Source organism: Papio anubis, chromosome 16 (genome assembly GCF_008728515.1).
Source record: "Papio anubis isolate 15944 chromosome 16, Panubis1.0, whole genome shotgun sequence".
Classification (NCBI taxonomy): domain Eukaryota; kingdom Metazoa; phylum Chordata; class Mammalia; order Primates; family Cercopithecidae; genus Papio; species Papio anubis.
In genome coordinates this window covers 59,562,188-59,578,446 of record NC_044991.1, presented here as the reverse complement: position 1 = coordinate 59,578,446, position 16,259 = coordinate 59,562,188, and the positions used below count along the sequence as shown (strand labels likewise).

The 16,259-nt window shown below is 58.4% G+C and overlaps 1 protein-coding gene and 1 long non-coding RNA gene across 13 annotated transcripts in view; one reads left to right on the top strand and one right to left on the bottom strand.

The window, feature by feature from the left end:
- The window catches only part of NOL4L (nucleolar protein 4 like), a 141,663-nt gene extending 128,152 nt beyond the window's left edge, over positions 1–13,511 (top strand). For 4 of the 11 annotated variants that reach the window (XM_017944889.2, XM_017944890.3, XM_017944888.2 and 1 more), the window contains 6 exons: positions 4,689–4,966; positions 6,910–7,095; positions 7,177–7,368; positions 7,665–7,787; positions 8,248–8,449; positions 12,840–13,060. In XM_017944889.2, coding sequence (XP_017800378.1) covers positions 4,689–4,966; positions 6,910–7,095; positions 7,177–7,368; positions 7,665–7,787; positions 8,248–8,449; positions 12,840–13,060 — 1,202 coding nt within the window. The other 7 variants (XR_652403.4, XM_009216338.4, XM_009216339.4 and 4 more) reach the window with 7 other exon arrangements.
- On the bottom strand, positions 7,064–10,597 carry LOC103888054. 2 transcript variants are annotated; one of them, XR_004179051.1, is made up of 2 exons: positions 10,258–10,597; positions 7,064–7,334 (listed from the first exon to the last, which is right to left on the bottom strand). It is a non-coding gene; the product is annotated as an uncharacterized LOC103888054 (long non-coding RNA). The 2 variants fall into 2 exon arrangements; XR_004179052.1 differs by having other exon boundaries at positions 10,298–10,597.
- Positions 13,512–16,259: the final 2,748 nt, after the last annotated feature.

The following is a 16,259-nucleotide window of genomic DNA, read 5'->3' as shown; positions in this document are numbered from 1 at the left end:
TTCAGGAGGCATCAGCCCTTGCCCCACCATCCCTGGGATGGCTTCTGCAGAGCCATGGCCCAGAGCCAGTGCCACAATGGAGATTGGGGCAGGCAGGGAGGGCTTCCCTGAGGTGGTCGTGCTCGGGTTAGCACGGAAGGGTAAGCAGCAGTCACCGAGAGTAGGGAGAGACCATGGCTCAGGGGCCAGAAAGCTGGTGACACCCCTTTGGAGCCCCGTCTCCTCTGGAGCCCTTAATGTTTGATTTGTCACTGCTGGAGCACAAGCCTGGAGGGTAGCAGTCGCCCCCATCCCCACAGTAGTCCCTCACTGGGCCCACCTCAGACTGTCACAGGCTGGGCTCCAGGATCCTCAGAAGCCCCCGTTGCAGTCTGGGAGAGCCTTGTGCGTCGGCAGTGGGTGAGTCATGATGTGAGAAAAGGTGGGGTGCAGGGAACCGGAGTTTCCTTTTGAGCTCCTGCCCCATCCCGGGCATCCGCACCTTAGAACCGTGTTTTATGGCCGTGAGACCCGCTCTGAAAGGAAACGGACGCTCCAGAAGGTGGAGTAGCCTCTTCCAGCCACTCCACGGCTCAAACCTGTGTCCTCCCCAGTCAGCAAAACATGGGCCTCAGGTTGTAGGCAGCTCCCCAGAGCGCGTCGTGCCAGGGCAGCTGTGTGGGGTGGTGGCTGCCTGAGCGGAGCCTGGGGGTAGGCGAGACCCTGGTGTCACTGGGGAAGGCAGGCTTTTGCGATCCATGTTGTGCCTCTGAGTGGGCTCTGTGTGTGCGGCGTGAGAAAATAAGATAATGGCAGATATAAACTAGATATAAACTAGTCTATAAACTAGGGCTAAGGGGCTGTTTTTGTTCTGGGTTTTTTTTGTGTGTGGTAAAATGTGTGACATAAAATTTGCCATTTTAACCATTTTTAAGTGTACACTCCAGAAGCACCATTACTTCCACAGCTTGTTCATCCCCCCCAACAGAAACTCTGCACCCGTTAAGTAATAACGGCCCATTCCCCCAGCCCGTAGAGCCCACTGTGCCTTCTGCCTCTGTGAATTTGCCTGCTCCAGATGCTGTGCAGAAGCAGAATCACTTGCCATCCTTGCCCGTCTGGCCTGTTTCCCACAGCCTCATGTTTTTGTCATCCACATTGCAGCACTTATCCAAACTTTGTTCCTTTTCATGGCTGGATACTATTCCATCATATGAATAGACCACATTTGTGTACTCATTTACTTGTCGGGGTTTTTAAAAATACAAATAATGGGTTGGGCACAGTGGCTCACGCCTGTCATCCCAACACATGGAGAGGCCAAGGTGGGAGGATGGCTTGAGTCTTGGTAGTTTGAGATCAGCCTGGGCAATATAGTGAGACCTCATTTCTACAAAAAAAAAAAAAAAAACTTTAAAAATTAGCCGAGGCCGGGCGCGGTGGCTCACATCTGTAATCCCAGCACTTTGGGAGGCCAAGGCAGGCAGACTGCCTGAGGTCAGAAGTTCGAGACCAGTCTGGCCAACATAGTGAAACCGTGTCTCTACTAAAAATACACAAAATTAGCTGAGCATGGTGGCTGGTGCCTATAATCCCAGCAATTTGGGAGGCTGAGGCAGGAGAATTGCTTGAACCTGGGAGACGGAGGTTGCAGTGAGCCAAGATCACCCCGTTATACTCCAGCCTGGGCAACAAGAACGAAACTGCGTCTCAAAAAAAAAAAAAAAGAAAGAAAAATTAGCCAAGCATCGTGGTGTGCACTGGGTGGGGGATCGCTTCAGCCCAGGAGGCAGCAGTTGCAGTGAGCCCTAATGGCACCGCTGCACTCTAGCCTGGGCAACAGAGCAAGACCCTAAAAAAAAAAAAATAAGCCATGTAAATCAGTCACCAGTATTTTAAAATCAGTTTACATAATGGTGCAGATTTCCAGTTTCTTCTAACAGCTTGGAACACGTGGCCATACGAGGTTCTAGCACCTGGTGCCTTATGGGTCTTACCCACCCAACCACTTCCCTGGCCAGACTGGGGTGGCGTCTAAGTACAGTTAGGGGAGGTTCTGCCCTCCGCATGTCAATCCCCAGCCAGGCAGCCGGGGGCACAGCCCTGAGGCAAAGGTCTTGGTAGCTGGAGAGTCGGGGCCCCCGTGTCAGGCATCTGACCTGGCGGAGGCTCCAGGAGCACCCTGAGCAGCGTGTGAGTCTCAGGAGCTCACACCCGGGGAGGGCAAGTCCATCTTCTCGGGAAAACCTGATCGGGAGGTGGGTGATGGGATGATGGGATGTCACCTCTGGCCCCGTGCACGGTGTGGCACTGCAGCCAGCCTTGGGCCTGGTGCCTGTGATGAATGCAGTGACCACTGGCTTGCTGTGTGCCAGGCACGATGCCCACTGAGGAGCAGCCCCTCCTTCCAGAGGAGGAATCTAAGGCCCTCCAAGGTCAAGCAAGTGGTCTGTGAAGGTGGTGTCGGTATGTGAAGTCACACCTACAAGGTGGGTGAAGGATGGGCCCCCGCAGCTCATGGGAGCGGGGGTAACCAGCCAGTATGGGTGTCATCCCTGTCCCCCATGGACCTCAGGTGCAGGGGCTTCTCTGGTGACAGGGTCTGTCCTGGTGGGGCAGATGGCCCTCACGATGACCCTGGGCCAGGTGAAGGAAGCACGAGGGTCCCTGGCAGGGCTGGACAGCAAGCTGGGGTTGGAGGCGTGAATGCCTCCTTCGTAGGGACAGTGGAGAAAAGTGCCAGCCTGAGGTGGCAGCATGGAACCAGACCTTGAAGGCTGGCTGCCATCTGCTCAGCTGGAGGTATCATGGCAGGCAGATTGTAGAGCCCCAGCAGAGGATAGTGAGGCTGGGCTGGGAGACTGCAGAGGTCACAGGACTGAGAGTGCCAGTGGCCATGGGCCGGACTTTTATTCAGCTGCAGGAAAGCATGGGACAGGGGAGTGAGGATTAGGCCTGGCTCTCACAGGCGGGATGTGGGTGGCCTGGGCGCTGGAGAGCAGCCAGCGGGGGCTGCATGGGGAGCTGGTCTGGTTCCCGGGTGGAGGACAGTGGGCACCCCCATTCTCACAATTCACCTTCCCTGTTACCCACAAGGCTCAGTAAGACACATCTGTCCCCGCAGGAGGTCTGGCACCTTGGTTGCAGTCATTACTTTGTTTCCAGGCCAGCATTCAGTAGGTGCTCAGTAAAGATGCTAAGGAATGTGTTCACTCCAGACTGGGCGCGAGTAGTCTGTGGGGTCCTGGGGACTGCCAGCGCGGGCCGGGACTCCGAGGATGCAGCCAGTGAGGGGCAGCTATGGGCGGGCTTTGAGCAGAGCCCGGAGCTGCCCTGCGGGAGGATGGAGGGAGTGGTGGAGCTAGGCTGCCCGGAGGAGGACAAGACGCCTGGCCCAGGGGACCTGCGGCAGCCGAGGGGGAGGGGTGCACTGCGCCACCGTGGTCTCCCATCCCCCTCTGCCCGGCCCGGCTGCTTGATGGGCAGCCTGGACCCGCCCCGGGGCAGCCGGGAAGCCAGCAATTGGTTGGGGCGCTAGAGCCGCTCGGTCGCCATGGGGACGCTCTGGAGGCGCGCGTGCCCAGTGCCCTGCACCGGGGACTAAATCTTCATAATCTGCCGGCTGGGAGGGTGGGGGTGGGGTCCAGCGTGACCCTGGCCTGGGGGAAGGGGTGGCAGGGTTCGCTGTGACCACCCCTCCCCCATCCACGCTGGGTGCAGGTGCGGAGCCGCCAGGGTCACCCGTGCGTCCCTGGGACCCTCGCGGGTGCTCACCTGACAGTGACCCCGGGAGTTCCCGTGCAGCTTCAGCCTCTGCCGTCTCAGCTGAGCAAGCAGGAGGCCGGGGCTGGAGCTGGGGCTGGGTGGGCAGAGAGGCCTGGAATGTATCTGGAACTGTCTGGTCTCCCGGTTAAAGTTTCCTCCCCGGCGCCCGCAGGCTGGCGGTGCCGCACTCTTCGCGGCAGGGGGCGCCCTCGCAGTGCTTTGCCGAGGCTGCCCACCCTGAGACGCCGGGCAGGCCCACTCGGGGGCCGCGTGCAGACCCCAGACCCTGCAGCCCCGGCTTGGCATGTCCCAGGCCACGGGGCCTGCACGGAGCACGGATCCGGGGGCCACCGTGCCTGTGCCTAGGCTGCCAGGGCTGAGCTGGGCTTGCTTGCAGGAGGGAGTGGATGGCTGGAGGTCACAACAGAGCCATCCTTCCTGCCTTGGGCAGAGGAAGGAGACATTTGAGGGCCCATTGTGGGTAGGGGCTTTGAGAGCTCGAAGCTGCAAGGCAGTGCCGGGCAGCAGGAGCAGGGTGGGTGGGAGGTGCGGTCCTGGGAGCTGGGGAGAAGGGAGAGCCTGGCCGGGCTTCAAGGGCCTCCAGGGCCCTCTGGCAGGCCACTCACTCCTAAACCCCTGGAGCTGGGCCTCCTTTAAGCCTGGACATAACGCTTGCAAGTTTGGGGTGCAGGAAGACCCTCCATGCCCTGCACAGCCCTGCCTGGCCACTCCTCTCCTGATGGCCCCTCTGTTCTGGCAGAGGGGACCCTGTGGCTGCATCAGCTAAGGCTGTGGGCTGGGGCAAGTTGCCTCTGAGGTGGAGTAGCAGCACTCATCCCCACCCAGGGATACTCATGAGGAAGACACAGGGTGGGATACTCTGAGGTGGCTGCAGTGGCCACAGTGCGTGGGATGGGGCCTCACACCCAGGCCTCTCATTCCAGATGACTCCTCCTCTGAGAGTGGCAGCGGCAATGGCTCCTCCACCCTGAACCCTTCCACATCGAGCAGCACGCAGGGTGACCCTGCCTTCCCCGAGATGAATGGCAACGGCGCCGTGGCCCCCATGGACTTCACCACGGCCGCCGAGGATCAGCCCATCAACCTGTGTGACAAGCTCCCGCCGGCCACGGCACTTGGCACACCCTCCTACCCCTCCGATGGCTGTGGTGCCGACGGGCTGCGGAGCCGAGTCAAATACGGGGTGAAGACCACCCCTGAGGTGTGTGGGGCTGGGGGCTCAGTCTATTTCTTTCTGTAGAGGGCTGTTGTGAGGCGAGAATGAAATTGTATACACCCAGAACTTAGCTGGAGCCAGCCCATGTGTGTGACACCAAGCTAGGGTGGTGGCTGTGGCTGGTATGCCATCGGGTTCCTGGTGGAGCTCTGGGATGGGAGATGGCTTGGAGTGTGCCCTCAAGCCAGGCCCCCTTCTCCAAGTCTGGTTCCCCATCTGTGAAGTGGAGCTGATGGTCCCTGCCTTGGTAGAGATGGTAGATGGATATGCATCCCCACGACCCGTCCCCTCCCCCAGAACAGCATCTGCTGTGGAAAACAGCAAGTGGCCACTTTTGGCACAGCCAGGTACAAGGCCTCCCACTGCCTGGTTTCTCTGCGTGCCTGTCCCCATTTTATAGGTGGTGCAAAAAAGGGGCAAGGGCCCAGGCACGTGGGCAGTGGAACTCCTCCTTTGACCAGGCTGATGGAGGGTGGGCACAGCAGGTACCGCTACCAATGGGCATCCCCCCTGCTTCCTGGGGCCTCCCTCACACTTCCACAAGCTGCTTCCGGGCCACAGAGGTTTCCTGCAGTAGTGCCTCTTCTTCAACCTGGGCCTGGGGGCCAGAGGCGCCTTCCTGGAGCCTGCACCTCTGGACAGACTCTTCTCCCTCCCTGGCATCCTGCCCCTATCCAAGTCTGTATGTGGACGAAGTGACAGGCACCAGGCCAGTGACCCTAGGGGACCGACCCCTGTGGGCCTAGTCCCAGGGAGAGAGGCCTGGCAGGGGCCGTGCTGTGGGACCAGGTGCCAGGCAGTACACTTCATCCTGGATTTGCTCCTCAGTGAGTGCTGTTCCCCCTGGGCTGTGCCATGGCCATGCTGCCACATCACAAGGTCTGACCATGCAGCCACCTGTTCCCTGAGCCTGCCTTACCTGCTAGATGCCAGCCTCCTTGAGGGCAGGGACAGTGTCCCCAGGCTACTGCCAGTCAGGATCTGAATGAGTAGTTGGGACACATCGAAGGCACAAACTTTCCAAAAGACAACAGTGGTCCTCAGCCATCCCAGAGCAGTGCCCCGAGGCAGGGGCAGGAGACAGGTGGCGTGGGAGCTGAGCCATGAAGGATGAGAAGATGGAGGAAGCACGGGGGAAAAGAGGAAGCTGCCTCTTAAGGAGAGATGGGCAAGGGGGCTTGTCCAGGGAGGAACTCGTGGTGGGAGCAGAGGGCTGGAGCCCTTCTCTGCTGGAGGACAGGAGACTGCTGGTGGAAGCTGGATCTGGCTCCCTTTCCCTTTCCACCCATATATTCTCAAGGGGCCACTGTGTTGTCCTGGTGGGGGTGCAGACAGGAGAAGGCCAGGCCAGGAGCTGCGGGAACACATCCTGCTTAATGGACCTGTCGCCTTGGCTGGCTACCTCGCCCAGCCCATCTGTTCCTCCTCCCGACAGACAGCATGCTCGCTGCTTTGGTGACAGCTCGGTTGTCAGCGTGGGGTTGTAGCCCCTTGGGGATCAGGGAGGAAAACCCTGAAGCCAAAACATATCTTGGCACAAGAGGAGGCTGGCGGGTGGTGGGAGTCCTTTCCGTGTCTGCCTTACCCCTGCACACGTGGCAGGTCCTGGTGTGGACCTCTGCTGAGGAAACAGGTGACACCCTCCTAAGTGCTCAGCACCCCCAGGAGCCAGGTCTCTGCATATACTGTTGCAGTCGGTCCTCCCTTCGGCAGCCCAGGGAGGGAGGAGGTGGTAGCATTGCTGTCCCCATTGCACAGATGAAGGGAGCAGAAGAGAGGAGTGACTTGCTCAGGGCCTCGCAGCTGTGGCTCTCGTGGCAGCAGGGCGTGCGTGCCACCCTGGTCCCCAGGCTCACCACCTGTAGGAGACCCAGCAAGGGCAGGAGCAGCTGCTTGGCCCAACCCTCTGCCTCTTGCCCTCTTTTTAGTCCCCCCCCTACAGCTCTGGGAGCTACGATTCCATTAAGACTGAGGTCAGCGGCTGCCCTGAGGACCTGACAGTGGGCCGGGCCCCGACGGCAGATGACGACGATGATGACCATGACGACCATGAGGACAATGACAAGATGAACGACTCTGAAGGCATGGACCCTGAGCGTCTTAAGGCCTTCAACGTGAGCACCGGCCGGAAACAGGTGGGATGGGGATGGGAGCAGTGCCAGGGTCGGCCCTTCCCATGGCCCGTGTCTCTGCAGATGTTTGTGCGTCTCTTTGTGGACGAGAACCTGGACCGCATGGTGCCCATCTCCAAGCAGCCCAAGGAGAAGATCCAGGCCATCATCGAGTCCTGCAGCCGGCAGTTCCCCGAGTTCCAGGAGCGGGCCCGCAAGCGCATCCGCACGTACCTCAAGTCCTGCCGGCGCATGAAGAAGAACGGCATGGAGATGGTGAGTCCCTCCTCCCTGGCCCACGCTTCCCCTCGGCGCCACCACTGACCTTCTGCCACACGCCCAGGATGCCCGGGCCCCTTCACCCAGGGTCTTCCCAGGAGTCCTGGAAGCAAGTACCATAATCCCTGATTTGCAAATGAGGGAACTAAGGCCTAGAAAGGTCCTATAGCTCCGTAGACTGAGGCACTGGAGCCCAAACCCCACCCTGTGCCACCCACCCCTGGGGCAGGGTCTCTGCACAAGCCCAGGGCCCCCACGACCCCATGCTAGCTCCATCCCCGTTCTGCTTGCAGACCAGACCCACGCCACCCCACCTGACCTCGGCCATGGCAGAGAACATCCTGGCAGCTGCCTGTGAGAGCGAGACGAGAAAGGCAGCCAAGCGGATGCGTCTGGAGATCTACCAGTCCTCACAGGTACCTGCCACAGCAGCCACTACAGGGGCTGCTCCCGGGCAGCCAGGGAGAGCAGGTGCAGGGAGGGCAGGCCTCAGACGGGTGTGGACTGAGGGAGCTGTGATGGGTGCAGTCGGGGAGGGGCAGAGGGGGAACGGGAGAGCAAAGACGAGGAGAGGAGGTGGGTGGAGGTCAGGGGTGGTGTTCTCAGAGGTCTTCAGACCTCATATGGAAGCCTGGACTTCATCCCGAGACTAGAGGGCCCAGATGAAATATGCTGACAGCAAGATGAGCAGAGTCGGGAAAAGCCCCCAGCGGGGAAGGTGGCCGGGGGAGGGACAGACAGAATCCCGCAGGTCAAACCACAGCATTGGGTCCCAGGAGTCCTGGGGCCGCAGCATTTATCCACCTTGTGTCCAGGGATGGTAGTTGGGGCCAGCTGCCCCTTGGTTTCCCCAGCGCCCCCCTCTCCCCTCTGCAGGATGAGCCCATAGCCCTGGACAAGCAACACTCGCGGGACTCCACAGCCATCACCCACTCCACCTACTCACTGCCAGCCTCCTCCTACTCCCAGGACCCTGTGTATGCCAACGGCGGCCTCAACTACAGTTACCGCGGGTACGGGGCCTTGAGCAGCAACCTGCAGCCCCCTGCCTCCCTCCAAACAGGAAACCACAGTAATGGTGAGTCGGGGGAGGCCTGGACTCTGGCTCCCTGACCAGCACCCAGTTGGGTCTGCAGAGCAGCCCCCGGCAGGGCAAGGAGTAGGGGGAAGCAGAGGCCTGTGATGGAAAGGGACTGCCTCACAGCACAGGGAGCAGGAGGGGCGGCTCTGGCACCCTCCCACTTCATCGTCTCAGCTGGTCCTTAGATTGGAAGGTGAAGGAGACTTAGCTGGTTAAAGCAAAAAGCTACCGCCCCCTTCTCACCGCCAGTGGCGCTTGCTCCGCCGCTTCCCACCTTCACTCCCGGCGCCTCTCACTGATTCCGCTCCCCCAGGGACCCTGTGGGTGCCGAGTCCCAGCCAAGGGCCTGTTCTTGACCTGAGTTGAATCTCCACAGCCCCATCTCACCCATAGTGACCAAGGCTCAGTGAGACAGCTGCTGGCCTGGCCCAGCTGTGGCCCTGCTGGCCTGCAGGGCGGCTCCCTCCCCAGGCCTGCCTTTCTAGGTGAAAGCTTTTCTCACCCGGGTGCTGGGCCTCAGTTCTTGCCCCTGCACTCATGGAGCCTACATCTGAGACACCCGGGGTGATGGCGCACACCTGCTCCCTTGCTCCGCTGCTGTAGCTGGGTGATTCAGTAGGTGCTTTTCCGGTAACTTCCCAGGCTACTCTGCGCAGATGGGGCACAGACCATTAGAGGAGACAGCCCCCGAAGAGACAGAGGCTTCCTCATGGAGTCAGGTGCTGCCGTGAGCACGAACTGGAGTGGGGAACCTCAGACCCCTTTACTGTGAGGCCAAGGGAAGCAGGGGAGGAGTGGGGTCAGCCTGGTGGGTCACAGGACCTCTTGGGCCAGGCACTCGGGTTGTGTTCTGTGTGCAGGAGGAGCCCCTGCTAGGTTTTAAGCACAGAAAGGCCTTGAATTGTGTGGTCTGTCATTCTGTCTGCCCTTGTAAGAAGGTTTGAATGGGGAGAACAGGAGGCAGAAGCCGTGTGCTTTGGGGGTCGTTCAGAAGCCAGGGAATGAAGGGAAGAATTGAGGAACTTGAGTAGGTTGGTGAAAGGTGCCACCTGTAAGCTGGGGAACACTGGTGCGAGGTCTTGGCTAAACATGCCTGAGGATTCCCTAAGCCCCTGTCCGTGGCTGCAGGAGACCCCTCACTGTTCCTGGGCAGCAAGGGAGGGAGCTAGTCCCCACCCATGGCAGGAAACCCAGGCCGCCTCCACTCGCCTTGACCCTCCACCCCCACAGAACCAGGAAGTGTATGCAGGTCCCTGGAAGATTCGTGCCTGGGCTTAACTCCTCATCCCTTCCTAATGCCTCTTAACCTAAAATAAGAGGCCGCCTGGCCCTAATCCCTGAAGCTAAGGCCAGAGTGGCCAGCACAGTGAGAGGTGGAGTGGCTGTCCTAGGTGGGCTCCTTTCATTCCGGGAAGAAAAGCCATCCCATAGCCCTGCCCTCCCTACATGTGGGAGTCTTCGGCCCAGCAGATGAGTGAGGGTGGCCTGGGGTCTGCTCCCTCCTAGCAGCAGGTGATGGTGACAAGCCTCTATCTGGTGTCCACCCAGCATGACCTATCTCAGGGGTGTTGCTGCCAGGTTCCCCTGACCTTCCTAAGGGCCTCTCATGGTGGGGCTGGGCCTGTTTCAGGCCTGCCCCGTTCACACCTGCCCAAGAGGCACAAACAGCAGCCAGAGAATGATTCTTCAGGGCGGCAGCTGGCTCTGCCCTTGTGCATCCTGAGGCCTCAGTCTCCCATCTGTGAATACCCTGGTTCCTTCATGGTGGGTAGGGAGGCCACTGAGGCAGAAATCTGGTCATTTACCTCCTCGCCTGGGGCAGCCCCTGTCCGTGAGCACTAGTACCTCGTCTGGAGAACATTGTTTAGATCCTCCAGCGGTTGAAGGAAGATGACAGGCAGCCACGTGGTTGCAGGGCCACCCAGCTCCACTGGCCTCCCTAGCCTCAGACTTTCAAGTGATTGTTCAATCAGTTTGGTACCTCGGCTGGGCAGCCGTATTAATGGCTCAGAGCTCCTCACTTTGTTCATTATGTTGTCATCTGGAGATGCAAATCAGCTTAGATAGAATCAGGCTCACCCTGTCTTGCCTGGGGTGCTGGGTAACTCATGCTCGCTCCTATCCCTCTACCCACCATACAGTAGTCACTCGGCAACCTGAGCATCTGGCTGTAACCAGAGTCTGCATGGGATGTCTCCAGATCAGATTGGCCACAGGAAACAGGGACCTTCTCCTTTCCAAGCCTCAGCTACCGCCCAGGAGAGAAGGGAGGAAGCTCTGAGCACAGGCATGAACAGGACAGCACTTGGGGAGAGGAGGAGAAAAGGAAGGACCTGAGGCCACTGCTCATGTTGACTATGCCAGGAGGCTCTGGCCACTCCCAAGCGTGATGCAGAGGGGACCAGAGCCACCCTAGAGGGAACCAGACCCTCTCCTCCCCATCCCTCTGGGTCCAGCCCCTGCAATATCCAGAAGCCAGCAGAGGTACTCCTGTTCCCAGCTTCTCAGTCCCCCATTGTGACAACACCTTGGGAGTCAGTGACCTGCTTGGCTGCTGTTTCTAGACACGGCCCCAACCCCTTCCCCCTGTGTTTGACTTTAACAGACTTAACTGTTTCCTTAACTCTCAATTCCAAGGACGCTGTTTAGAAAATAGTTCCTAGGACCTCCTCCTCCTTGGTGTCCACGTTCTCTGGCCAGAGAGGAAATAACCCCATGTGACAAACTGTCCCATCTTAGGCTCCAGCTTCCTTCCCCATTCGGGGGCTGCAGCAGCTTCCTTTTAGCAGCAGTCAGGTTCCATAGTTTATCCCAAGATGTCGCTTCCAGTCTGGATGCCTCCAGGGACAAGAGCTTGTCCCTCTTCATAGCAGCATAAAAACTGCCATGGAGATGCAATCATGAGTGAATGTGGCCATCAGAACCTTCAGGGTAGTTGGGGGAGTCTCACACCCCCGTGGAAGAGAAAGCTGTGGGGAAGGGACTCCAGGGGGAGGGCAGAGAACAGAGAAGCTGACCTGGCTGCATCAGAGAAGGCTTCCCAGGGAAGCGGCAGCGCTGCCTGCACCTGCCCAGATTCTCTCTTCTTTGGCTGTTTCTTGCTGTGAACACCTTGCAGGATGCTTTTCAAATTCCAGGAGCTTCCAGGTCTCCTGGGAGCCCACTCAGAAAACTGTGAAACCTGTTTGGAAGCCCTTCCCTACTGTGCCAGTCTAGGCAGGCAGGCCTCCTGCGGGCTGAGAAGGAGCCCTAGCCTGGGCCGAGTGTTTCACACCTGGCATCTTAGCTTCTGCTCGCAGGAGCCGCTTAGTTTTGGCAGACGAGGGCTCTGAGGCCCACAGAAGTTAAAGGATTTGCCAATGAAGTAGCAGAGCAGGACTTGAATCCACACTTGCCCGACTCCAAAGCCAGTAGCTTCTTGGGAAAGGCCAAGAGAGGACAGGGCCTGGCGGTCCCCTCCCCAATACGCATACCCCTAGTGTGTTTTAGAAGATGGCAGGCTCCCTCTTCGCCATCATCATCTGAGGACAAAGGGCAGGCAGTTTCTCCAGAAACCAGTCTGGGTCTTGTCCTGATCGTTCGGCCCACACTCCCTCGTATCCCAGCAGCATGAACCCTCCACCTCACTCAGGCACAGGACTCCTCCCAGGATGGGGTATTCGAGGTGCTGAGGCTTAGCAGAAAGAGGCTTCACACAGCCAGCCCCTTCCTCCATCCACTGGCTGCCACGGTCCCTCCTGGGGGTGCAGTTATGGCCTGGCCAGTCTGGCCTGTACCTCTTCCCCCAGACAACCAAGGCAGCTGGTCTCTCTCCAGCTGGACAGAAGCACACACAGATGTTTCTTCTCCTGGCCTTTTGTGGCTCCACTCTGAACTCCTCCTGGGCTTTCCCCACACACATCTCTCAAGTGTGTTAGGCCCCTGCCTACCTGCAGAGTTTCCTGCACACCATCTCCCCTTCCAGCCTCGATGTCTGGGGTGGGGGAAGAGCACACAGATGGGTGCTGCTCCTTTAGGCATGCTGGCAGAGGCTTTAGCACTTGGCCCACAGTTCCTCAGTGATGGGAGTATTTCCCATTCCCACGCGCTGCTCACCACACTGAGAGGCAGATCTTAGGAGTTCCTTTGCCCCAAGTCCTCCTCTTCCTCACCTAAAACCAGATCTTTGCAAGATCACCCTGAGGATTCCCTGAGAACCCTGTCGCCCGCAGGCCCGTTCTAAGCACTAGGGATAGAGGCATCAGGGAGATGGACCAAAGCCACAGACTCCAGTGTTCAACTCACAATGGGCACTAGGCCATAGGTTATGACAGCGCCAAGGAAGACACACCTCCCAGATGCCAGGCAGGGTGGCCGCTCCCTCCTCACCCTACTTCCCTCTTCACAGGGCCCACGGACCTCAGCATGAAAGGCGGGGCCTCCACCACCTCCACCACCCCCACACCCACCCCCTCCAGCACCAGCACCAGCAGGCCCGTGCCCACCGCTCAGCTCAGTCCCACAGAGATCAGCGCCGTGCGGCAGCTCATCGCGGGCTACCGGGAGTCTGCTGCCTTCCTGCTGCGCTCTGCAGACGAACTGGAAAACCTCATCTTACAGCAGAACTGACCCCAGCGGCACCTGGAGCGCACTGCCCTAGGGAAAGAGGCTGTCCCAGCCTGGACCCAGCTTCCTGCCTCACCAGTTGGTACCTTTTGTTTTTGAAAGAGGTGGGATCCAAAAGAGCTGTTTCTAGCCACACTCCAAGCACCTGAGACTTTGGGCACAAGGACACTTTTTTTTTTGGAATCTCACCACACGGGTGCTCTGACCTGCTTGGAAGAGGCCAACGGGGCAGCTCTGGAAGGGTTGGGGGCTCCCCTGACAAGGCGCTGGGGCTGCAGCTCTGTTTAGAATCACCTTCGTGGACCCTGATGTTAGAATCCCACCCCCAGATAATTACCTTTCAAGTCTTAGGTGAGCAGAATTGCATATTTATTGAGAAAAACAAAGTGGACCCTTTCTTCCTCTCCCCTTAGTAATTTATTTTTCTGAAAATGGATTCTTTTGTGTTTGTACAGATTGCTAGTCTGTGTCTGTCTGATCAGAAGGATGTATCCCCATACCTAACATTCCATATCACTACACTGATGTGGGCTAGGGCCAGGGGCAGGGCGGGTGCCAGGCTGGCTGTTCCTCTGCATGCCTGGCGCACCCTGTGGCCACTATCCCATGGCCAGGCCATCCTGTTGCAGATCCCAGTGCTGCCACAGGGACACCACCAGGCACCTCCCTAGGCACCGCCAAGCAGGAGGACCTCACCCACACCCATGGCAAAGCAAAACAAAAGAGGTACCCCCACCCCATTCTCCAGAAGCCCCAGTCCATGGTCACCTGTATTCTACCTCACACTCCAGCGTGGGCTTTTTCCAGGATGTGCCCTGAGCCTGTTCTGAACAGCTGTCACCCCAACTCCCCCACACAATGTGTCTGCCTGGGAGGTAAGTCCAGACTGGGTGTCCAGGAGCTGGAACCCAGAGAGCGTCCTGTCCCTAACCAGCCACTGCAGTCCTCTAGCTCTGGCCCTCTCGGCTGCTTGACGGGACGGACTGCTGGGAGATGGCAGCCGGTCGGCAGGGCCCTTGCCCTCACACCCCGCTGCCCAGAAGCCAGGTCTGAACTTCTGTGCACAGGCCTGGGCCCTAAGACTCCTGCCAAGAGGGGCCGCTGCTTCAGGGTGAGCCCCGGCTGTCAGGCAGCTGTGAGCTCCAGGGCGGACTGCAGCTCCCATCCCCTTGCGCCATGTTTGGAGTAAAGGGATCAACGGAAGTGGAGGAGCCACTTGGGGTTCTCCTAAGACCAGCCCTTCTGGAGGGGCCAGTCCTGGAAGAAACCCATAATCCCTGGAGTGTGAAAAAGGGCAAAAAGAAAAAGCTGGCCTGGTTTCCTTCCTCCCTGATAGGCACTTCCTCTTGCTCAGTGCAATACCTACCAGTGCTGCTAAACCAGGGATTCGCCCAGACCTCAGCAGGCCCCCAGGGCCTCTCCATGCAACACTCCGTAGCCATGACAGCAGCTCTCTGCTGCCCGCCCCTGCCCAGAACTGGCAGAAGCCCTCTGTTGCCTTTCCTCCCTCAGAGCAGCGAGGCCCCAGGGGAGCCAGGGCCGAGTGGATCCTAGGATGGCCACAGAGAGCCACTCGCTCCTAGAACAGGCACCCCTTCCCAAACCAGCTTTTCTGCAGCCAATTGCCTGTTGCAGCTGTGGCCACTGCCTCCCGGCACTGTGGCAGACTCCCCCAGAGGAGGGACAGGGAGGGGGCACCAGTGAAGATGCCCCATCCTGCCTCAGGTCCAGAACTCTGAAAGGTAGGGTGCCTACCCCGTGCTTACTTCCGGCCCCTAGAGGTTGGGGGTGGTCGTCTCTCTCAAGTGGCCTCCAACAACCCACCCAGCCACACCACCTCTGCCTTCCATCTGACCAATCCCCAGGCCTCTGGTCAGGGCCAGGACGCCTGAGACTCACCCTTAGCACAGCACAACCTCCAGTGCCCAAGGCCTCTCCCACACCCCAGCCATCCACACATCCAGCCCCACCTGCTCAGTACTACTCCCCTCAACATTTGAATTCGTGTAAATATTTATTTTTGTGTGTGAACAATACTACAAAGTAATCAGTGAGATCTTTTGCAAAATGTTACCCCAGGCAATTTGTGAGAATCTTAATGTTAAAACCTGGCAGAGACAATCGCCACCCTAGAATTCCTGGTATCAGTTACTTAACATGTCACTTCTCCTCCCAGAGGCAGTACCCAAGCTAGACGTGGACCGTTTGCATTTCTTGGCAGACAGGAGTGAGAAAGACTGGGGAAGGGGCTCCCTCCCGCTACCCTCACAAGGATTAGATCTAAAGATCAGCATAAGCTACAGTTTGAAATCACGTTTTTCTGAGTTCAAGCTGTTGGAACTGACCACCCTCTAGCCTGCCTTAGTACTGCGGCAAGAGCATAGGTTCAATGTGTTTTCAAGAGAAAGGAAAGAGTATGTCAGTGGTTAAAGTCCATTGGGCCTCCCAGGCCCCTCCAGGACAAGGGATTTCATCATGTTGACCCCACCTCTTGGGTGGGCTCCTCCTTTCCAGTGAAACTACACCTGAAGCCCTGGAGATGGCAGAATCAGGAGCAAGTTTCTGCATGGAAACGGGATTCCATTTAGCTGGCTCAGTCAGGGAACTTGTTCTGTTTTGCTTTTGTTTTAAAAGATACAGCTTCAACCCCTTCCCCCTACTCCTGACTTGGAGGGCACCAAAGAGCTGGTTCTGATGAACCAAGCTCGCTGCTGTCTCACCCTCACCAGAGAGACTGCCTTCTCCCAAAACGAGCTCCCAAAGCCCTGTCCCACAGCCATTTAAAAATCTTCTGACGGGCCTCAGGGCACAAAGTAATCATTTGGGATCCTAAGTTAAAAAGGAAATGCTGGCCGGGCGCGGTGGCTCAAGCCTGTAATCCCAGCACTTTGGGAGGCCGAGACGGGCGAATCACAAGGTCAGGAGATCGAGACCATCCTGGCTAACCCGGTGAAACCCCGTCTCTACTAAAAAATACAAAAAACTAGCCGGGCGAGGTGGCGGGCGCCTGTAGTCCCAGCTACTCTGGAGGCTGAGGCAGGAGAATGGCGTGAACCCGGGAGGCGGAGCTTGCAGTGAGCTGAGATCCGGCCACTGCACTCCAGCCTGGGCGACAGAGCGAGACTCCGTCTCAAAAAAAAAAAAAAGGAAATGCAAGAGTAGGATACTCCAATTCCAGAGTCTTTGCAGGGGCTAATCCCAT